Source organism: Galeopterus variegatus, unplaced genomic scaffold (genome assembly GCF_000696425.1).
Source record: "Galeopterus variegatus unplaced genomic scaffold, G_variegatus-3.0.2 Scaffold6048, whole genome shotgun sequence".
In the NCBI taxonomy this organism is placed as follows: Eukaryota; Metazoa; Chordata; class Mammalia; order Dermoptera; family Cynocephalidae; genus Galeopterus; species Galeopterus variegatus.
The window spans coordinates 68,286-91,558 of record NW_007732159.1 but is presented as its reverse complement, the minus strand read 5'-3'; the positions used below and the strand labels follow the sequence as shown (position 1 = coordinate 91,558).

The window sequence follows — 23,273 nt, the reverse complement described above, 5'->3', positions numbered from 1 at the left end:
GCTGAATATATCAGAAATTATATTACATTTAAATGTATTAAGGGCTCCCAGCAAAGAATAAAATTTGTGAAGATGGATTAAGAAATAAAATCCAGCTTAGGCTGTTATAGGAGCCACATCTAAAATACAAAGGCACAAAAAGGTCAGGAGCAAGTATGGTCTACCAGTGCGCCAAGCTCCTTAAGAAGCAGTAAGTCATGGGGTGTCACAGGCAGCAAATCGTGGTCCCTGTACTCCCCCAATTCCAGCCTCCTTCCATCAAAACCCTCAGGGGTGGCTCTAGAGACAATGGGGAGTCCACTGGCATCTGAAGCCTCTTGGGGGACTCGGGGCTGGAGAGGGCAGATGGAGTTCTTGGTGGACCCCTAACGTGAGCTCGGTGGGAAGCAAGGGAAGTTCTGCACCTAGGTCGGCCGGGAGCCACTCCTCAGGATGGACGCAGGCAGACCCGGAGCCTTCTCTGCCCTCCACCTCCAGACCACTGGAACTCCCTTGAATTAAAAAAGTCCTTCAGTTTCTTTCATCAAAATGACCACACTTCCTCTTCAACACAACCCAGTGCAGTAGTTAAAGCAGATGGGCACAGTACCAAAGACCAAAATTACATGTAGACTTTTCACCAAATCATTGATTACAGGACTAGGGACCTACTTCCTGCAGGACAAGCGTAGCTGCAGACCATGGAACTTCTTACCATCCATTTTATTACTTATACTCCACATTCTTAAACATGTATTTGTATTTCTTCTATGTCCGATTGGATCTGAACCACCTAGTCAGGGCTGTCCTGAATATCCTCGTCTGCCACAAGCAGGCAAAGGCCAGAAGGAGGTAGCTGTGCCAGTGGCTTAGGTGACACGCCCAGTGCTGGGCAGCAGACAGGGACCCGTGTTGTCTTGCCAGCTGTGCCACTTAGAGGACGTAGAAGTGTGAGCACTTGACCCCGCTGTGCGCGTGCTCAATAGCACCTGCTGCATAAGGGTTGTGTGATGGCTATTTGCAAAGCCAACAGGCAGAACCACCTTCATGTGCCACATAAAGGTATGTGGTGGGCCCTCGTCTGCCACAAGCAGGCAAAGGCCAGAAGGAGGTAGCTGTGCCAGTGGCTTAGGTGACATGCCCAGTGCTGGGCAGCAGACAGGGACCCGTGTTGTCTCGCCAGCTGTGCCACTTAGAGGACGCAGAAGTGTGAGCACTTGACCCCGCTGTGTGCGTGCTCAATAGCACCTGCTGCATAAGGGTTGTGTGACGGCTATTTGCAAAGCCAACAGGCAGAACCACCTTCATGTGCCACATAAAGGTATGTGGTGGGCTGTTCCCATGGACCCCCCACCCCTGACCTTCCCCTGCTTAGAAGGGGTTCAGGGAGAATGGGAGGCCAGCCCAGGAGGATGGCAGCAGAAGGCCTGAGGCCAGGTGGGCAGAACTCCCCTCCTCGTGGCCAGGCCACACACACAGGGAGGTTTCTTAACTCCTCTGGAGACCTGCGCCCCAGCACTATTGGCTCTGAACCGTGTCCAGCACCGCTCCCTGCACATCCTAAACAGGAGCTGGATGCATCTTTCCGAGTTCTTCAGGAGTGGAGAGCCTAGAACTTTCACTTCTTTATTCCCTACCAAGCACCGCTATGAGCAAAGAGACTGATTATTTTAAACATCCTACATACAGGATCTTATACACGTTAGTTTCCACACTTACCCTGATCCAGAAAACACTCTAACACCCCACTTTGTGACAGCTCATCTGTCCCTGGCCAATTCACCATGCCAGCGCCTGCTCCTTCCCTGGGGCAGTGCAGAGCAAGGTGGCCACCCAGCCCTTGCCCAGCTGAGGGGTACTCAGCTGTTTGTCTCCACTGCCCCTGATGTTAGTGACACAGGGATCAAAACAGCCACAGGTGCTGCTCACACAGTCACCGTGGACAAGGCCTGGCCTGGCCTGGGCTCCAGCACTGGCTCCTCGGGGCCTTATGGCAGAGCCAGCTGTGCCAGCCCATGCCAGGCTGGTCCTTCCCAGGCAGCACATGTAGACACAGTTCCGGAAGATTCCCCAGACTAAGTAATCCAGGTGGGAACACAAGCCTGGACTCTGGCCTGGGGACGAGGATGAGGTGAGTAGACAGGTGGGCTGGATCCAGCAAGCACCTTCTGAGGGGACTGACAGCAGGCACATCCCAGCCACCGAAGACAGGCCCAGCGACAGCTAGGCATGCCTTCTCCCAAGACAAACACAAGACTGGCCCAGCCCCCAAACCTTCCCCACAGCAAATTTATATGTTGAAGTCTGATTAGGACTTCAGAATGTGACCTCATGTGGAGACGGGGTCTTTGCAGAGGTATCAAATTCAAAGTGAATTCATCAGGGTGGGACCCAATCCAATCCACCTGGTGTCCTGATAGAAGGGGGAAATCGAGATGGACGCATAGAAGACGCTGTGCAAACACTAAGAAGGCCCGGGCCATTGACAGCCCAGAAGAGGCCTGGGACAGACCCACCCTCACAGCCCAAAGGACCAACCCTGACCACACCTGGATTTTGGACTTCCAGCCTCTAGAACTGAGAAAGAGTGCCTGCTGCTTAAGCCACCCAGTTAGTGGCACATAACATGGCAGCCCCAGGAGAAACGACGTGTATAACTTTCCCAAGGCATCCTTTGGGAATCCTGCTCCCCAGCCTCACTGGCACGCTGCTGACTTCTCTTGAGGGCGGCTGGGGGGAGGCAGCAGGCGCCAATTCGTCCCCACTGTGCTGGTGGCACAATCCAACCAGCCACACCCCAGTGTGGGCCCCACCTAGCCCCTTTCTATAGGAGCCAAGAAACTTTCCTCGGCAACTAACTTCTTTAATTTAGGTTCCCTGGGTCACTCTGAGATGGCCCCACCAGGCACTTGAAGTGGGGATGAGTCTGCACATGCCACCAAGGGGCAGAGTTCTCCCAAAATGAAATCTGTGCCAGCAGTTATTCCAGAAAGCCGAGAGCCCAGCCCTTCACAGGGCTGAGACCAGGAGCGGCAGGTGGTTAGAAAGAGGGGTTCTCGGGGCCACTCTGCAGCTGCACAGAGCACTGTGTTTGCATGGTGTGCACATGTGCACACTACCCATCTGAGAGCTTCGGTGGTTCCAGTGGGAAGGACAGGATGGGGAGGTACATGTGATTGAACCTGAGCCAAGAAAGCCAGAGGCGTGGCTGAGGAATGCACCCCACACAGTGGCCGCCTGAGCAAACACCATCTGGGGGTCTTGCCTGCCGTCAGGGCAAAGGGCAGAACTCCAGCAATGGAAGGGTCAGTGGAGCAGGTGGGGAGGGAGCTGGCCCCTGCAACAGGATGGCCTGGGTGGGGCCAAGGGGCATTGGGGCCACTCCTGCATCCTGCTGAAGAATGAGGCTAATGGGCCCCCCACCTCGGGTCCCTGTGTTCACCAGCCCAGAGTCCTTCTTGAAAAGCTCTCTGGACTCCTCCCAGCAGGCTGTTGGGCTCCTTGGGCTGGTCTGGGTTTCCAGCTTGTGCTGCTCCTGCAGCCAATGGATCTGTGTCTGCACTGGCTGCAGGAGGAGAGGCCATCTGGGGGGGTAAGGCAGCAGGCACTGAAGGAGAAACGGGGCTCTGGTGGCCCCCAGTGTGTCCGAAGGGAGGGTATACAGTCAGCACAGCCTGGCAGCTGGGTGCTGAGGAGGGAGGCTGCTGGGAAGGGCTGCAGTTGGGCCCAGAAATTTCTGCCGGGGGAGGATCTGAAGGCAGCTGAGGCATCAGGTGACCCCTCCCTCTAGACAGTCCTGGGGGGTCACCAGCCCTGCAGCCTTCCACCTGGCCCCGGAGGATCTTTGGTTTAGGCCTCGTGGGGCCCTTCTGTCTCCAGTAGGGCAGGTATCTGTGACCAGGGCCATTGGCCCAGCGAGGTCCCCGGGGGAGGGTCCAAGACCAGGAAGTCTGGCCCTTCTGCCCAGGGCCCCGTGGGCGCCTCCCCAGCCGATCCACATGGGTCCTCATGGTGGCCACTTCCTGGGCCAGGCCTGCCAGGGTCACGGCCAGCCGATCCAGCTTCTCTGCAAGGGCAGCACCAAGGCTGTGCAGCTCCTGTCGCAGGGGCTTCCCGCAGGGGCATGGTGGCGGTAGGGAGGTGGCTGATGAGGCAGGAGAGACAGCAGCAGGAGGGGGCAGCTCCAGCAGGAGAGACTTGCTGGGTGGCTCAGGTAGGGCCCTGGGGAGCAGCCTTCTATGGGTCCTGGCTAAAATCAGAGCAAGAACAGGTAAGAGTTCTTGGGCTGTGAAGACCTTTTCTATCCCCCTCCAGGTCCCCTGAACTAGGATGTTTGGCATCCCGCCCCTCTAAGGCCTGGCTGCTAGAAGGGATGGAAGGGGACTCCAGCTTGAGAAGACTGGTGCCAATGCTTATTACATCAAAGTCGGCCACCTCTCCTGGCTGATGCTCAAACTGGTGGGCAGGATCAACCAGACTGGGTTTCCATGGTAACCAAGCTTTCCTACAACAGTGGTCTTCCTGCCTTCTAGGAAAAGAAATCAATGGGTTCTTTGTGTTGCTGTTGGGACCAAATGGCTGCCCACAGCACCTAACCCTGCCCTGGCATCAGTGAGAAGGGCCCAGGGCAGCCCCCCAGATAACATGAGGCCAAGGTCATGGGGGAGCGTCTGAGAGGTGCTCCAGGAAGGCCAGTGCACCTGAGCCTCCCAGGCATTTCCCATCAGGTGACCTCAGGGCCACTTCAGTACCCAGGGCTCTTGGTCATAAGCAAACCACAAGGGTTCTCACCCCCTCCTGCCTTTACTTTCTATTCAGAAGTTACAGAGTCATAGGATTCTAAGTCTAAAATTTCTTTTAAAAAATCACCTAATCCTTCACCCCAAATTCCCTGGAACTGGTCTCCACCCCAGGCAAACCTCACAAGACAGCCCTGGCACAGCACTTGCCAGCCTTAACCTGCTCAGCCCAACCAGGCACGGAGATCTGCCCCCCCCACCACCATTCCTCTAAGCCCCCAGCCTCAGCTCTGCCCTTTCCTCCTCAGCACTTCTAGGGCTTCAAACAGAAGGAAAAGTCCAGACTGGAGTGGCCACAGGACCCAAGCATTGTCTGGTCAAGTTCTGTAAGCCGGGCTCTGAGCTAAGCCTGGAGGCACAGGCCCACGGGCTTCTAACTGAGGGACAGGTGAGGCTCAGCCACCCTAGGCCAGCTCAGAGCTCCTAACAAAACTGCTGTGCCCGGAAAGGAGCTATAGCTCTGAGTCAGTGAGAGAACCCCCACCACAGACCACACTTCATGTCCCTGGTGGGACCATCCCACAGTGATCCAGGGCTAGGCCAGCTCAGAGCTCCTAACAAAACTGCTGTGCCCGGAAAGGAGCTATAGCTCTGAGTTAGTGAGAGAACCCCCACCACAGGCCACACTTCATGTCCCTGGTGGGACCATCCCACAGTGATCCAGGGGACTGGGTGCCATGTTCTCCTGCCTTCCCCCAATGTGGCTCCTCAGAGGCAGGAAGTGTGACACGGAGCCAAATCTCTCTGGATGATGGGCTGGGTCACGTGGCAGTACTGTGCCTCAGTTTCCTTGTCTGTTCTCTAAAGTCCCCTCATACCCCAAACTTTGATTCTGGTACATTTCTCAATTTCTGCCTCTAAAAGGTATGCCTGTGTGCTTTTATGAAGATCCCGACACTGAAACAAAATCTGTAACCTGAAGTGGCCGAAAGGTGAGACTTTTCTTACCCATTACCCAAACAATGAACCCGGAAGGGTGTCCCCCAAGCTGGGATCCTGGGTCTTGGCCCGCAATCTGTAACCTGAAGTGGCCGAAAGGTGAGACTTTTCTTACCCATTACCCAAACAATGAACCCAGAAGGGTGTCCCCCAAGCTGGGATCCTGGGTCTTGGCCCGCAAAGAGGTGATGGGAAAGCCACCAGTTTACCTGCAACACTGGGCCTTCTGTGCCCAGGCTCCAGACCCTCGGGTTCTTCACCAGCCCTTGGCCTTTTCTCCAGCTGAGAAGCAGGGCCAGGATCCTTAGGCACCCCTGCGGAAAGAGCACAGAGTGCTTGGGATGGTGACACATACAGTGTTGCCAGAGCCATTCTGACAGGGGGATTTTCTCATGTGGCCTAAACTTTCAACTTTCAAACAATGATTAATTGGGATGTGAGATGATCACTGGGCCTGTCAGGGAGTCTAACTCTGGTCAAGTGGCCAGTGGCACGTGTGGGGACTTCGGTGTGTTTGGTGTGCAGGCCCCGTCTGCAGGGTGCGGGTGTACTAGAGTCCTCTGCAGCTCCACCTGGGAGCACAGGTGGAGACGACTCTAACCTAGGGGTCTGCCCCCAGCGAGACTCCTCCAAGGACGTGCTGGGGGCATCACGGGGTCCACGCCGAGCTCACCTCATCATTTTCCTCTAGCCCACTGGGCAGTGAGGAATGTGGTACAGTCCAGGGCCTGCATAAGGTGGAGGCCAAGGCCTGCGAATGGAGCCACGGCAGGAAGGCGGGTGAGCTCCCTCCTCCGGTCTCCCAGCCCTACCTCCGCCTCCTGTGGCACTGCCCAGGGGGCCAGGGTGGCAGCTGCTCTCCACGCTTTCTTCTTTCCCAGGCAACTGGGACCTGCTTCCCAGACTCTCTTCTGCCTGTCCTGCTAGGAGCAAACACTGGGTCACAGCTCAGATGGAGGAGACAGAAGGCCTGGGGCCGCAGGTGGTGTTTCCAGCCTTCTTGATGCGACAACCTCAAAGAAGTCCTCCCAGGGGGGAAATCGCACTTTTGATACCATTTTGTTGACTGCTTGCCAAGTTTTAAAAATACTTATTATTATTGCATACGTACATGTATGTACTTATACGCTGAGCATATATAACATGTATATGTTACGTACATAACATATACACATTGTTAAGCGGGGTGCCGATTTTCTCACTGTAGACGCTCATGAGCACGTCTCCGGCCCTCTGCCCCTCAAGGGCCTGGCCTTTGCTCTGTGACGCAGCTCACCTGATGGGAACTACAAGACAAATGTGGAGGACTTTCTGGCAAGATGTAGGTAAAGTGATGGGAGGGATTCAGAGAACCCAGTCTGGACTCCTGGCTCTCTGGGGGACACGCGGCTGCCCCTCTCAGGAGACCCCATGCTCACCTGCACTGAGACTGCTGCAGTCCCTGTGCTCTGCTCTCCTGGGGTCTTCAGCATGGCTATTGCTCCTGCTGCTGCCAGTGGGGGGCCCACCAGAGCATGGGGACACAGGGCCAGGACTCTTGTAGCTGAGAAGGCGGTCCTTCTCTGGCATCAGAGCAGTGAATGGTGGCCTGGGGTGCAGCTCACTCTGGGGGAGAGGCTGCCAGAGCTCGGGCTCCAGCCTCAGGTCTTCTCCATCAGAGCTACTGAAGCTTGAGCTGGAGCCGGGGCTGGGGCTGGGACCGGGGCCAGCCACGAAGGAGAAGCGCAGCGGCCTCACGGGCAGGATCACCCTCAGAGAGCTCTCCAGGCAGTGTAGAGGGGAGGGTGTGGTGGCTGCCCCTGGGCAAACAAAAGCAGGAGAGCCCCTGTCCATCAGCCCAATGACAGCCGGGAAGACTTCCCTAATGACTCAGCCCACAACCCAACATGAGCTCTGGTGGACTCTGAACAGCTCACTCTGGCCATGGAAGGTGGAGAGAGAAGCGAAGGAAGGGCCTGGCCAGGTCCCCAGCCACTCTGGAAAGTCAGCTGGGGAACTTGCCTGAAGTCTCAAGTCCCTGGAAGCCACTCGAGGTCAGGTTAAGCCAGGCAGCCTATCCCACCCGGCAGGCACCATCCCTTCAACCCAGCACCATGCAGAGACCAGCAGTCCAAGAGCAGAGGTTCTGCAGGGCTAGTCCTGGCCTGGCGGGAGGGTTAGAAAAGCCCCATCTCCTCAGCTAAACCATCCCGCCTGCCACGCGGCAAGCCAGGAAGGAACACTGTGGAAGTCAGACTAAGCGCATCACTGGACCCCTCCAGCCCAGGTGGCTTCTCCGCTGGACAAACCCAACAGATGGACAAAGACAGCATTCTTCCTGCCCCTTTGTCAGCACCTCATGTCATTTTATCTGCTTCTTAGCATGCCTCAGCCTGTCTGGCTCCAGCTTCCATGTTTTGGGGAAAAGATGTGGGACAGGGCAGGGACAGAGGAAGAGTGAGAGAAGAGGATCTGTTTCCTTGTCAGGACAGAGCACATGGCAGCAAACACAGAGGGCAGGCGTCCACTCACCGTCTGGGAGCCACCTCCATGATCCCAGCCTGGGTGCCGCATGGTCTTGGAACCCCTGCTGGCGCTGGCGGCAGGCAGGGACAAAGCCAGCAGAGAACGCCTGTGGGCTGGCCAGAGGGAGGCTCCTGGGGGGCACTTCTGCCCTGCCCTGTCCAAGGTGAGGCGGCTCGCAGGCCTCGCCCCTCAGTCCTGTTTTAATGAGAAGCAATAGGCCGTGAGAAGTGGGGCCTGGTGCTGGCACAGGAGAATGGACAGAGGACAATTTCTACCACTGTCAGGCTCTCAGCATGCATGCTTCAGGTGGGAAACATCAGCCTGTGACTTTCCGAGGAGCAGTGGATGGTGGTGCTGGGGTGTGTCTGTCCTGCACCTTGCCCGCCGCCCAGCTGCAGGTGAGTGCCGAACAGACTATCAGCCTTTCTGGCTTCAAAGACACATCTCTGCCCAAGCTGTTTCCACAGCATGGTCTCTGCTAAGGTATGGATCTGGACCCGTGAGGGTGGCAGCGTTGGAGCTGCCCTGTCCCACTCCCAGGGACCTGTGGCAGCCACTGCGTTACCTTCCTTGTCTGCCACCCAGTTCCTGGGCTCTGCTCTCTTCGGTCCCCTGTCCACTGCTGAGCAGGACCAGGCAGACTGCAACCTGGGCACAGGAATCTCTTTGAGACAGTTCTCTAGACTCTGGAGTGGGGAGCTTCCTGCTGGGCTTCCTGTGAAGATCACACATTTGCAGTCTTGAATGGTGGCAGCCCAGTCTCTGCACACCCCAGGAGCCTCCCCTCTTCTGCTGGGTCTGAGGCAGGAGGGGCCCTGAGAGGAGGAGCACAGAGCACCGGACAGAGACCTAGCCCCAAACATCTGTCACTTCTGGCTCTGGGGCGGCCCTGCTTGGGGTGCCCCAGCAGCAGCCTGACCTGTCTTGGCCACCTACACAGAAGCTTGGCCCAGGGGCTGTGATGGGGCGACTGGCCACATGTGTGGGTTCTAGGCTTCCTCAGTCCACCCAGCTGCCACCAATGTGAGTGAAGATGCTTCCCTAGCACCCGTGACAACCTTAAAGATGGAGTGTGTTAAGGATTCCCTCACCACCCAAAGAAGGGCAGCACCACAGGCCCCCCCGCCTCCAGGTATGACACAGCAGGCCACGGCAGGCCAACACGGACACAGCTCCAGCTAGGAAGAAGCCAAATATGTTGCAAAATCATCTTTCTAGGGACAGAGAACTGTGCAAGCAACAGGAACTAGATGAATTGAAACTCTAGGGAAGGAAGAGCCCTCCCTAGGTGAGCCGGCAGCGCTGGCCATCCTCTCTCTGGTAAGTGTCTGCTGATGGTTGGGCCCAGGCAGAGGGCCAAAGAGAGAAAGTGGCAAAACTTCTGGCTGCCATGTTGGGCGGAAGGGCAGAGCCTAACTAAAGGATCTGCAAATGTGTTTTCCCACACACAGGACATCCACGCGTTCTGGGTAACAGAGGGAGCTGGGGAGTGGGCTGGAAGCTTCTACAAGGCAGTGTGAAATCTCCTGCAGTTGGGGTTACTTAGAAAACAAAGTCATCGGCAGAGGACACATGAGAAAGATCAACTACAGATAGAACTACCACATAATCCAGCAATCCCACAACTGGGAGTGGGGAAGAGCACAGTGGGGGGTCACAGGAGAGTCCCCTGGAGAAGAGATCTGGGGCCCTGGCGTGGACGGCACCAGGAGACCCTGCTGCAAGGTATCTCCCACTGGGGTTTCCCCATGGTGCTGGCTGAAATCCCACAGCATATCAACCCACATAAACCCCACAGTTAGTCTCATGTGACTGGAGAGAATGAGAGTCCTAAGAGAAGGAAGTGGCGCATGCTGCAGAACAAGAACGAAGCTGGGCTAGTGGCCAAGGGACATTTGGACAAAATGAAGAAGGATGTTAAGGACAAATGTTTAAGACAAAAGCAAAGTGAGGATGTGCCTAGAATGCTGCCATGTGTCACACGATTTTGTTTTCCCACATAACCTTCTGCAGCTTTTGAACAGAACTTTGTGATTATACTACCTATTAAAATCTAAAAATTAAAAGAAAATGCCCTTTGGAGCAGCTTAGGCCTGCTCCAGGGGCCCCATCAGCCTGGCCAAGGTCCCGGCTGCAGTTCGAGGCTTTTCCATTGACAACGACATGGCCAGGACAGAGGCGAGCACTGAGGGACCAGGTGTCCATGGGACAAGACGAGACCCACGGTACTTGGGTTATTCAGGTGGGGGAAAAAAAGAAGGCCAAGAGGGGACACTGGAGAGTCCTACAAAATCCCCAAGTCCCTGGGAATGACTCTACTCAAGGGATCCAGGGCAGGCACGGGCCACAAGTCACACTCTTTAAAGTGGTTTTATATGAACCTCAGTACATTTTTTCCTAAGTTGGAGGTCGGTTTGATATTACAGGCACCTCTTTGAGGCTGGGATAAGGAGGAATTTAATGCAAAAGGAGGTTTTTAAAGAGATCTTAGATAATGTCCTGACTCTTCTGAGCCAAATCACTAAAATGGACTTCCTCTCCTCCCCTCACCCCCTCCCAGGACAAGTCCTGCATCTGCTCTTGCCTCAGTATCCCCAGCTCAGCTGCTGGCACTGGGCAGGTAGCCAGATGGAGGGCACAGGCCTCGCATCCTTTCCCAGGAAGGACTCCCTGCCTCAGGCCCATGCAGCTCACCTTTTCCATTCCGCTGCCCCTCGCTCCCCCCAGGGCTCCTGAAATCCAGGTCCCCGTCAGTGCTGCTGGATGAAGATAAGCTGGCGGGGGTGCCTTGGGGGCCTGGGGGTCGGTCAGGGCCATCTCTTGCAAAGCCCTGCAGGCCCAGAGTCAGAAGAGGCTCCCTGGCCGCCTCTGTGGGGAAGCCACTGGGTCAAACTCACTGAGGGGAAGGGGGCTTCCCTGCTCCCCATCTCTATGTGGGCTGCTGGAGGATGAGCTGCTGGTGGGCGTGGTGGCCAGGTAGGGATGGCTGACGGGGGCATCCGGAAGGCAGCTAAGCAGGCCTCGAAGGGTGCAAGGTTCCACTGCCACAGCAGCTGTTGGGGAGCAGGGAGAAGACACTGACCACTGGTAAAATGCCCCTGTCATTGTCACAAGCTTGCCATGTTCTGCTAACAACAGCCAGGATGTCAGTAACCTGTACACTGTCATCACTGAGCTCTGAAACTTAGATTTCTAGCCGTGGTCATGTCCTGATGAAATATGAAGCAGCAGCTCTGAAGCCACATAATCCAACCCAGCCCAAACATACATGATGGGAACCCCAAATCCCACTTATTCTAACCGTCCAAACACACATGATGGGAACCCCAAATCCCAGTTAATCCAACCCAGCCCAAACATACACAATGGGAACCCCAAATCCTGCTTATTCCAATCAAGCCCAAACACACATGATGGGAACCCCAAATCCCAGTTAATCCAACCCAGCCCAAACATACATGATGGGAACCCCAAATCCCAGTTAATCCAACCCAGCCCAAACATACATGATGGGAACCCCAAATCCCACTTATTCTAACCCAGCCCAAACACATGATGGGAACCCCAAATCCCAGTATGCCCTGAGTGGTTACTGGGCTGGAACTCTGTCTTCTAGCTCTTGGTCTCGTTCCCTCCCTACCATCCCTTCCTTCCTCTGGAATTTTCAGCTCCTACCATAAGAGCCAGTCTGGAAAAGTGTCAAGGACTGAGTAAGCACCTCCTACATGCCATGCTCCATTTACACAGTGATGACCCTCAGCATGTGGCTCCTCTGCCTGACACGCTGATGGGGGGTCCCGTGTGTTTACAAGAAGGTCAATACAGCCCTTCTTGGAGCAGGGAAAGGAAACAGTGATGTTGGGGCCCCTCCCAGCCCAGCAAGGGGACTTTACCTCCAAAATTCCTTTTCCAGGCCCCTTGGTCCTCCTGCAGCTTGGGGTCCCCTGCTCCTGAGGGGCTGGGATTCCCATCCTGGACCTCTGGGATCTCCTTTAGACAGTTCAGCAGACCCTGGAGGGGACAATCCCCTGACACTGCCTCTGTCTTCACTAAAGGAAAAAGGAGCATATTTCCACCGCGAGCTTTGGTCTTCATGACAAACAACAAATAAGGGACAATCCAGTTGTGCAGTTAAAGGGGCACAGTGCCAGAAATCTGGAGCTGGAGGTCTTCTCGTAAATCACTGGGTCTTGTAGGATCCTGTCTCTTGGCACCCAGAACGCCTGTCTACTCCCCTCCCAGGACCGCACAGACAGAGGAGGAAGACAGGAAAGGGGCCCTGAGGGCACACACATGGCATAACTCTGAGAACAAACTGAAGGCAGCAGTGGCGGGTGGCTGCTCACAGATAGCTCTCTGGGCCCTGAGAGGAACTAGCATCTGAGGAGGACCAAGCTTTTCAGGCACACACATCCATATGCATGCACACAGCAAGTACATCACTGCAGTCAGGCTCGCTGCAGCTGTGTGAGGTTGCAGCGATCACCTCCTTTTACAGAGAAGCAGCAAGGCTTGAACGCTGCAGCAGTCTCTCAGGGTCTGACTCTGAGACCAGTGCCCCACGCATGTCACCTAATACAACGTGAAGGGACACCCAGCCCTGCAGCTCCTCTCCTCATGGTCCCACATTAGCAAGCCGTAAAGTGCACAAAGGAAACCAAGGCGAAGTCTGTTTCTGAGTTTTCCTGTTCTAGCTAACCAAATGCTGTCCTTAGAGACCCATCTGGCTTCAGAAATACGACACTGGTGATACAGGAGCAGCCAAGTTGGTACTGATCCTTATAGGGGACACTTTGGAGCAAGAGAAATAGCTATAAAAAGGCAATCCAAACTTTCCAGGGGCTTCAGAGACCCTGGCCTGAGACCAGGTCCCTGGGGACTACTCACCTCCCGAGGGCAGGCTCCCAAGGCTCAACTCCACTCTGGTTGGCCTTGATGTACCCAGGCCGGGGAGATGGGGCAGTAAGTTTGGGGATGGCTCAGGGTGCTGGGGCCCAGGCACAAGGATTTCTTTCAGACAGTTGATGAGGCCTTGCAAGGGGCTGTTCCCAGGAGAGGTTCCTGTAGCACATGCAAGGTCAGCTGAGGTCAGCCAAGTCCTGACAGAGCAACCGTGAGACCTTCAGCAGACCCGAGTCTATGGGTGGCTGAGATTCCCACCCGTGAGAACAGAGACCAGGCCTGCCTGGCAGGGTTGCCACGAGGCCAGAGGGGAGAGCAACACGACCTCACGCGTGAACTCCACACGCCTCCCCATCACCACCCCACTCAGCTCCAGGGTGGGCCCCACTCCCAGGAGAGCCAGACTCTTACCTGTCTCCATCGTCCCTCTCTCCTGCCTTCTGTGGCTCTTTTTCCTTCCGGGGCTACAGGTGGGAGGACTGGGCTCCTCGCTGGGGGCTCTTGGGCCTTCTTGCCCTGTAGGCCGTGGTTTGTCAGCAGTTTCTGTTGCAAGACAGGAAGACCTTTTTAGCCTCGGATCCTGACTCTGGAAGATCACCCCTGAGCTGGTCCCCACACAGGACAGGCCTCTGTAGCTCCCCAAGTCCCTGGGGGGCAACCAAGTCCTGGGAACTTGGACTTGTGGTGGGGCAAGCTGCTGGATGATTTGGTCCAGGAGGGCTGGGGGCCTTTCCCTGTTTCCCTTTAGTTTCACTGTAAATACTCCTAGCCCCAGCCTCGAATTTGGCTCAGCAAGTAATGCCAGCAGCCACAACTACAAGCCACAATCTTATGCTCATGCTTCTCAACCAGGGCACATGGAGCCCTAGAGCAAATGTGCCAGATGGCACCTGAGACCACAGGCTACTAGGTATTTTGGGGGGGACTGCCAATTTTATTTCATATTAATTCAAAATATTTTTAATAAAAACAGATATTCAGACAAATGCAAATTCTGCAAGAATTTTTAAAAATAAAATGAGACCCCAGAGAAATTCTAGTGGCTACCATTGCCTCCTCTGAGATTAGAGTGGCTCTGATGAGGTCTGAGAATGAGAGCAGGTGTGCCAGGTCTGTTACCTGCCAATGGGCTTGCATGTGAGAGAGCACCCGAGGCTTGCTGTGTGTGTGCACACAGAGCTCAGCACTCAGGGCTGGCTGAGAAGCCACCTGAGGACCAGGCATCACACCTCCTCTTTGGTCTACAGACCAGAGGCTAAGCATGCTCCTTAGGGTGCTCTGTCCCCCTTTAGCAACAGAGGAAACTGAGTCCTAGGGAAAATGAAGAGAGCGCAGGGTCCAAGTCCCCTGATTCCAGGGTGGGAGCCCTGGAAATGCTGGTTCTCTGTCCCCACTGGGTCAAACTCACTGAGGGGAAGGGGGCTTCCCTGCTCCCCATCTCTATGTGGGCTGCTGGAGGATGAGCTGCTGGTGGGCGTGGTGGCCAGGTAGGGATGGCTGACGGGGGCATCCGGAAGGCAGCTAAGCAGGCCTCGAAGGGTGCAAGGTTCCACTGCCACAGCAGCTGTTGGGGAGCAGGGAGAAGACACTGACCACTGGTAAAATGCCCCTGTCATTGTCACAAGCTTGCCATGTTCTGCTAACAACAGCCAGGATGTCAGTAACCTGTACACTGTCATCACTGAGCTCTGAAACTTAGATTTCTAGCCGTGGTCATGTCCTGATGAAATATGAAGCAGCAGCTCTGAAGCCACATCCCCACCAACCCTGTGGCGTCCTCTACCTCCTGCCCCCACTTTCTATCTCATTCCCATCAACTGGGTGGGGCTGGATGGGACAGATGTACAGGGGAGGTGGGACCTGAACTGAGAGCAGCAAGTGAGCAGAGACAGGGGACAGGAAAGATGGTTGGGGAGGTGGAAAGAACACAGACCTGGGAGGGTAACATGGGTCCCCGCTGGCTACTCCAGCAAAGCACACCTCCCCTCTCTTTTGCAAAATGGTGACAAACACACTGCCCTCGCCTACCATGCAGGGCACAAGGGGACAGGGTGGGACTGCAAGGAGATGGCTTAAGCCATGCAGAAACCACCACGCAACAGTCAGGGCTGCTCTCTCCAACTCTGCCCCATGTTCTCAGAAGGTGGACACATGGCCCGGGGTGTCAGGAACTGCTGGTGACTCTACCTCCCTGTGTGTGCCTAGGTCAGGGACTGGGCAGGTACACTGCCATGGTGCCGTGGACTTGAACTTCATCTTGTGGAGTGCAGAGAAGGCTGTGTGTGCTGCAGAGGCCGCCCTGGCTGTCTAACTTACCCTCTGGGCTCGCTCTCTCCCCATCCAGGCCAGCCGCCCCACTCTCGGGGCTGTCCACAGCGCCCTTGCCTTCCCCGAACAAGAACTCTGGAATCTCCTTCACCAGCTGCACCAGGGCAGTGAGGTGCAGGCTGTGCCGGGGCTGTCCTCCTGCGGAGAGGCTGCAATGAACCCCATGTCCCTGTGGCTGCTTGGCACTCACACTCTGTGCACATCTGCACACCCAGCGTCTCATGTACTCTTCTGACTCACAGAAGGAGCAGCCAGAGGAGAGACCGATGTCCCCTGAGATACTGAGGACTTGGGCTCAGGCCAGGTGCTCTGCCCAAGGGCATGGCCATGGCGGGGCAGGGGTGGGGAGGCTTGGGCAACTGGATTCTTCTTCTACCCTCGACTACTCCTTACCTCTCTACTCCGGTCTCCTTTCCTTCAAGGGGAATGTCAAGTTGGTCAGCCTCCATCCTCCCCTCCCACTACCAGGGTCCTCTGCCCTTCCCGGAACCCCCCAAGCTCCAAGTCTAGGCCCTGTGGCCCACATCCACCAGCTGAGGTCTCAGATGTTAGCCTCATGGCAGGACTTTCAGGAGCTGCAGGCTGGCTCTGTAGGAGTGGCTGTAATGAGGCTTCAGAGTGGTGGCAGGAAGGGGGCTGGAGGCAGGTGGTGCTCTCCAGGGTTACCCCAGCTTTCTTCTGAGCACTTCTCCACTGAATGGACAACATGTAACAGGCTCCCAGCCCAGAGGGTTGAAGGTGAAGGTCAGGGAGGGTTGGGTTAGGGGCATGGCCAGGTGGGGAAGGCTGGACTGAGCAGGTTTACCCCAGCTTTCTTCTGAGCACTTCTCCACTGAATGGACAACATGTAACAGGCTCCCAGCGCAGAGGGTTGAAGGTGAAGGTCAGGGAGGGTTGGGTTAGGGGCATGGCCAGGTGGGGAAGGCTGGACTGAGCAGGTTGAAGTCATGGGGTCACCTGAGAAGGGGAGCCCAGGTGCCAGGGACCATGTGAGTTGGAGGGGACACCCAAAGTCTGCTAGATGACTTACCCTGGGGGCCTCCTCCACCAGGAGGCTCCTGCCTCTCAGCAACAAGGCTCCTTCCCTCCATGGATCCTCCAGGCTCAGTAGGTGACAGGAAAGCAGAGAGGGGCAGCAGCTCAGCTGTCCCTGGGAAAGAAAAGAGGGGACAGTCACCCTGGGAATGGAGTGGCCTCCACCCTCCCACACAGTCATGTGGTGGCCCAGGTGCCTGCACATCTGTGTACACGTTTACATGTGTGCTCATGTGGTCGCCCAAACTCAAAGACCTGCAGAGCGGTCAGAACCTCAGAGACCACTGCGCACCCCTATGGACTTGCACCTGCAACCCTACTGCAGCCCATAGAATGACTTGGCAGGAAAGATAAAGCCAGGCCTGGGCTCAGCCCCATGCACCCAGAACACTGCCTGAAACTGTGTTCACTTCACACACGAGAAGACTAAGGCCCCAGCCAGGGTGCTGGGTTCCACGGAGACTCAGGACCCCCTGGTACCAGACTCCAGCCTCCCTTCCACCTTTTAGCCCCAAACAGGGATGCCCGCCAGCCCCAGGCACGGTGGCGCCTTACCCACGGAGACCAGCGTCTCATAGTTCTCCCGCATCACATCCCGGTAGAACTCCCTCTGCCCCTCCTCCAGGAGCCGCCACTCCTCCTCGGAGAACCTCACGGCCAAGTCCTTGAAGGTGATGGACACCTGTGGGCACAGTCTCCGGGGGTGTTGGTTGATTCCACCCCAGCAAGGCCCAGCCTGGCTGTCCCTCAGCTTAGTGACCCTGCCCGTGTCTTCACGTGGACACCAGGGAGAGGGAGAGCAGAGGGAGCCTGGGGTGGGGTGCATGATGCTCAGGAGCAGCAGGAATCTGCTCAAGAGACAGGGGTGGTGGTCGAGTCATATCCCCCCCAAGATGTGCTGAAGTCCTTACCCTCAGTACCTGTGAATGTGACCTTATTTGGGTCAGTGCAGATGAAGTTAGTTAAGGTGAGATCATAGTCATAAGTAGGGTGATCCCTTTATCCAGTATGACCAGTGTCCTTACAAGAAAAGAAGAGACACAGAGGCAGACGGGCAGGGAGACCGGGCAGGGAGATGAGGCTGCGTGAAGGCGGTGACAGAGAACAGTCATGCAGCCACAAGCCAAGGAATGCCTGGGGCCACCAGGAGCTAAAGAGGCAGGAAGCATCCCACCTCTAGCCCTCCGAGGGAAAGGTCCTGCTCACACCTTCTTTTCAGGCTTCTGGCCTCCAGAACTGTGAGACAATCAATTTCTGTTGTTTTAAGCCACCTGGTTTGTGGTACTGTGTCATGGCAGCCCCAGAAAACTCACATGACAGTCTCATGCCCTGTGGTCACTGAGCCCAAGCAAAAGTCAACCCCAGCACAGGAACCCCAGCCAGCCCTCAATTTACCACGTTAGAGATTCATTTGAGTTAATACAAAAACTTCCCTTTGAATGTGCAAGGACCTGGGACTCTAGCACTGTGCCATTAAAAAAAAAGTTTACAAATAAAGTTATAATAAAAAAAAAGAACTCTATAGTTTTTACTGGGGATGATACAACAGTCAGGAATCAAGCCAGCAAAAATTTGTGTTGCTCCTTCAAGCACCAACTAGAGACAGAGAGAGAGACAGAGAGAGAGACAGAGGGAGGGCGAGGGAGGGAGGCGAGGGAAGGAGGGGAGGGAAGGAGGGAAGGGGGAGAGAGGGAGAGAGGGAAAGAGGCGGGGGGGGGGGCAAGCAGAGAGACAAGGGTGATAAAAAACTCAAGCAGCCTTGCAAGTCTGGAGAAGACAGACCTCCCCTCACCAGGACTAGGACGGCTAGCCAGCCAGGCAGATGGTGACCCCGCTGGCCCATGTCATGGGCCTTGATCTCCAGACTCCACTCCCTGTGGCCACAGCTCTCCTGTAGACCCTCGGGCCGGCCAGGCTGGCCCTCAGCTCCCAGCAGCTGTGCTGGCCTCCAGACCCTTGCTGGCTCAGCCTGCCTGACTTTCCAGGTCCTACCTGCCCTTCAAGGTCCCACCTGTCCACAAAGCCCCTCTGCCCAGGCCAGCTACCTGTCATCCCCACTGTCATGACCTGGGGCATTTATCACCTGGCCCACGCAGCACATCCTCATGGAGTTCCTGCAGCACGAGGGCAGATCGACGGGGGTGACGCTTCTGAAGCCCTTCCGGGCCGCTGTCCAGGCCTCCCCACTTCACCAGGGTCCCTGACCCCGGCCTCTCCCCAACTTTCACCCCAGCCCCTCTGGGCTGGGATCAGAGAAGTGCTCAGAAGAAACCTGGGGTCACCCTTGGAAAGTTCTGGAAACGGAGTTCTTTTACACTCTGTACTCACATAAGTATCTTCAACCTTCTATTCTCATCTTCTGTTACCCTGGGGCTTTTTAAGATAAAAGTGACTATCTGCCTCAGTTTCTTTAAAAACAGTCATTTAGTGGACTTTATGATGGCCAGCAGACCCTAGAAAATGACCAAAGCCTAATAGCCATGATTTTAAAATTACCACAAAAATTAACTTTGCACAAATTAAGCAAACAGAATGTAAATTATGGGAAGGGCTCTTCTGGCTTAGAAACAAATGCTAAACTATTTCTAAGAATTATTAAAGAAAATGAAGACTTTCCTAATAAAGCAAAGAAGACAATCTATCGCCTTATTTCCGCTACTCAAGTCAGTGATGGTAGAACGTGTCACTGCTGCTCACTGGTGGCCTCCTCACTGACTCACAGCACTGACTCTGGCACCCTGTGACGGCTGACAGCTTGCACCACACAGTCACATCCACCAGTGCTCTGCTCCACTTTCGAGCTGGTGGGCCCCACCTGGGCACCTGGCTACAGGTGGCCTCTCAGTGCCTGGCTGCGGGCCCACCGCCCAGCCCACCTCTGCCCCGACTCCCTGCCCCAGGCACTCCCGACCACCTCCACGGCCCAGCTGGCAGCCAGAGACTCTCTCCCCCTTGGAAACAGTCCCAGACATCTCTCAAAGAGCCCTTTACATTCCAAGCCTTTCAGACAAATCAAATGTAGCCAACACTCTACACAGCAGAACTAACAGCAGGTCTGGGGCTGCTGTCCTTAGAAAGGCCTGCTTGCGAGGAAGGCTGCAGGCTCTCCAGAAACCTGGATTTTGGGAGGGTTCCCACCCTGCCCTAAATGATGAGAGTGATGCACAACGCCTCCACTGTGTGCACATGTGAGGTGGGTTAGGCCGAACCCTGCTCTCCTTCTGGGAGTCTGGAATCCTAGTACGTGCTATGCAGAGGTGCCTGCGTGACCAGCTCCCACTGAGAACCCTGGGCACTGAGCCTCTAGTGAGCTCCCCTGGAAGACCACAGCTCACACATGCTGTCACACTTCCATGCATTCCATGTGACTGTACTTGGAGAGAACTTGGGGGCCTGACTCTGGCTCCCCTAGACTGTGCCCCAAGCGCCTTTTCTCTCAGCTGGTTTTGCTTTGCGTCCCCTCACTGTAACAGACCTTAGCCATGAGTACAACACTGTGTATGCTGGGTCCTGTGAGTCCTCCTAGTGAACCCCTGAACTGGATGGTCTTGGGAACCCCAATGCAGGGTCCCTGTGACACTTCCTGACAAGGCACCAGCAATGTGAGGGCTCAGGGCGTGCCCCTCCTGGCCCTCTTTCTTCTGAGCACTTCTCCACTGAATGGACAACATGTAACAGGCTCCCAGCCCAGAGGGTTGAAGGTGAAGGTCAGGGAGGGTTGGGTTAGGGGCATGGCAGGGAGGCCTCACGGCCCAGTCTTGCTCTAGCTCTGCTATCTCATCTGCTACTTCATCCAGCCGGTCACTCACCCATCCCAAGAAAGTTAACCTGTGGGGTGCACTGACCAACATCAGGCTCTGCACTTACAAAATAAGAGTTCCACCCAAAACACACACCCGAGTAGGCCAGGAGGAAGTGAGAAGTTGGGATGGCCTTGCAGGCTCATTTTTTTCTCTATGTTTTTGTAGCTCAAAACAGAGCTGGCAAGGTGGGCCCCAGCTCTAGGCAAGAACATGCTTATACCACCACACCACTGGTTTCACTGCTGGCCTGAGATGGCAGTTAAGAAGTTCTGGGGCAGAGCATGGTAGCTAGGGCTTAACCTCAGGAGCCAGGCTGCTGGAATTTCAATCCCTGCTTTACTTCGAATTAGTCATGGGACCTCAGCCAAACTACTTAACTCATTTGGGCCTCAGCAAACTGATCTATATTGGTGTTACCGGGACAGGGTCCAATCTGCCTTGGTTCTTTCCCCAAGTCAATGAAGAATCAGACACCCAAGTCAAAAGCAACAGCAAAGCTTCAATGAGCACAAAGGAAGGTACACTTCAAGGGGGAAGCAGGCCAATTCCCTGAGCAGAGAATGGCCCTTACACACAAGTTTAGGGGTTTTTTATCTTCCTAATATTGCATATGCATTAGATAACTTGACATTTTGATTGACAGGTCAGGGTTATATAACCTTTTTCCTACTGTGCCTGTCCTCACCCATAATTCAGTCTGTTATAATGATATGTATTTATGGATTGTATATTTATAAGCACCTAATGAGCATCAGCATATTCAAAGGTCACCTAAGGTCTCACGTTGTCCCTTCTGCGCATGTTCTTACACCTGGAAAGTCTCTAGCAGGCCCTTGTGGTCCAATTGTGGCTTTTTCTCCAAGTTGCCCACAAAAGGGGTGGATTCTGGGTGGAGTTTCCGCTAAGCTACCCAAAGGGGACAGACCTGGGTGTAACAATGGAGAAGTTTAATTTTCCATTTCCCTCAACCTGCTCATGACGAACTAACTGCCTAACATTGGGACCATAACCTCATTGGGACATTGTGAAGATGAAAAGAATTATAGGAAAAGTGCCCGGAACAAATGCTGGGATGTATTAAGTGTTGTGATTAGTATTACTGCAGCCAAATCTGTCTGCCTACCATCCACCTTGAAGTGTGCAGGTCAGGGCCGGCCCGTGGCTCACTCAGGAGAGTACAGTGCTGATAACACCAAGGCCGCGGGTTTGGATACCATATAGGGATGGCCGGTTAGCTCACTGGCTGAGCCTGGTGCTGACAACACCAAGTCAAGGGTTAAGATCCCCTTACCGGTCATCTTTAAAAAAAAAAAAGAAGTGTGCAGGTCATAGCCTGCAACCTAGAGCTCTTCCACACGCACTGCTCCTGACCTCCAGTGCCTCTTTCTCTCCAGGCTAAGTATACCCAGCTCTTTTAGGTATCTGAAAGAGATGCCCTCCAGGCCTCTCCCCTCTCCGCCTCCAGACAAACCCTTCTGTGACAAAGCTCTCATAAAATGCGAATGGAAATGAACTGTGGCCAGGGTAGGAGCTTCAGTCAGTGACCTTCCTCTGCCCAGAAAAAGTGCAGGAAGAGTGAAGGGTGTGTGTGAGCGAGTGAGCAAGCGAGCAAGCATGAGTGTGCAAACACTCGGGCCACAAACGCTCATCTTCAGGAGGAGCAAAGCCACCACTGGCTTGCCATCTGGATGCACCATCTTCCTCAGGTCCTGCTTCATCACTCTCCCCCAACCAACAGGAGAAAAGCTTTCTGGGCTGATCCAGGATTGTTGTAACTGGGCAGCCTCCTAGCTCCCTACTGCCACGCTGGTCCCCCCCCCTCCACTGTGTCACTAGTCCAGCACGAAAACCACAGCTTCAGTGCTCACGGACCTGTCCACCCTTTACGGTCCTTCCCCGCCTTGACCTGTTCTCCCAGCACACCAGATCAGACCAGCTGCCAGTCACTGCCCACACACCCTGGGCTTTTAAGAGTCACACGGAACTTGAAGACTGGAGGCCCTCCCTGCTCCTCTCCTCTGACTTGTCACCCCCCAAGACCACTCCTGGCCACCTTCTACATGGTGTGAGAACACTCCATTCCCCAAACATCTGATCTGAAAAATTAGTGGCCCAACTCCCTCATTTTACAGAACAGGAAACTTTGGTATGAGGAAGCCCTAGGATGCGACCAGTGGGCATATCTGAGGAAGGGTATCCTTGGACTGCTAGGTGCACAGCCAGAGCTGCCCAACAACATCCAATTTCCCTGGCTTCTCCCTTCTCTGAAGATGCTCGTTGGGCACTAATAATACCAAGGTCCCGGCACAGTGTCTGCTCTGCCTGGTCACACTCTGTCCCTGCCACTATCCCAACACACGGCCCCCCAGTCATGGCTGCCGAGGCTGGCCAAAGCTCATGAGCCACCACAAGGTGCCCACCCATAAGAACGTGCAGCCCACGCACAACTCGGCCCAAACTGTGCCCAGGCTATGACAGCAGATGGGGCTCTTCCTCCAGCTCCCAGATCTACACACCTTACCCAGAGGCTGCCCGGAATAAAACTTGAGACCTGTTCTATTTTCTGTTTTTCCCCACTTCCACGAACCCACCCCTTGGAATCCAGGATCTCACCAAGAATAAAAGTACTGATTCACTCAATCCCCTGAGGCCTTCACGCCCGCCACTCCCAGGATAACTTGTAAGAAACAAGCCACGCAGAGGGAGCGCGATCCCCGCTTAACCCGAAGGAACGCATTTCAGCAGGTGGGGAGGGACTCCAAGTCCGCGTGTCCTGCGGAAACAGGGAGTGGGGCAGGGGGTCGTCCGAGGACCTGGGCTTCCCGACAGAAGACCCTGAGCACCGAGCCGGCCCGGCCCATCCCAAAGTTGGCGGGTCCCGGCTCCTCCCCGCCCCCGCCGCCCCCGAGGGCCGCCCTGCGCAGAGCAGACCTGCCGAGGCGTCCGCGCGTCCGCCCCGGCTCGCCTACCTGGCGCGCCATCC

General features: G+C 55.3%; 1 protein-coding gene across 1 annotated transcript; it reads right to left on the bottom strand.

Annotated features, from left to right (window-relative positions):
• Window positions 1-2,821: 2,821 nt before the first annotated feature.
• On the bottom strand, window positions 2,822-17,076 carry LOC103605748 (protein KRBA1-like). Its single transcript, XM_008590369.1, has 14 exons — window positions 17,043-17,076; window positions 16,483-16,602; window positions 15,441-15,590; window positions 14,533-14,688; window positions 13,536-13,667; window positions 13,110-13,283; window positions 12,116-12,271; window positions 10,917-11,090; window positions 8,788-8,937; window positions 8,229-8,417; window positions 7,136-7,516; window positions 6,530-6,640; window positions 5,927-6,031; window positions 2,822-4,228 (listed from the first exon to the last, which is right to left on the bottom strand). The coding sequence occupies exons 1-14, from the start codon at window positions 17,074-17,076 to the stop codon at window positions 3,387-3,389; spliced, it is 2,874 nt and encodes a 957-aa protein (XP_008588591.1). The 3' UTR covers window positions 2,822-3,386.
• Window positions 17,077-23,273: the final 6,197 nt, after the last annotated feature.

Coding starts and splice junctions, on each gene's coding strand:
- LOC103605748 (XM_008590369.1), bottom strand. CDS start 17,076: ATGCGGGAGAACTATGAGACGCTGGTCTCCGTGG. Junction 15,591..16,482: donor TGGTGGAGGAGGCCCCCAGG/GTAAGTCATCTA, acceptor GCCTCTCCGCAG/GAGGACAGCCCCGGCACAGC. Junction 6,032..6,529: donor CAGTGCCACAGGAGGCGGAG/GTAGGGCTGGGA, acceptor CTCTTTCCGCAG/GGGTGCCTAAGGATCCTGGC.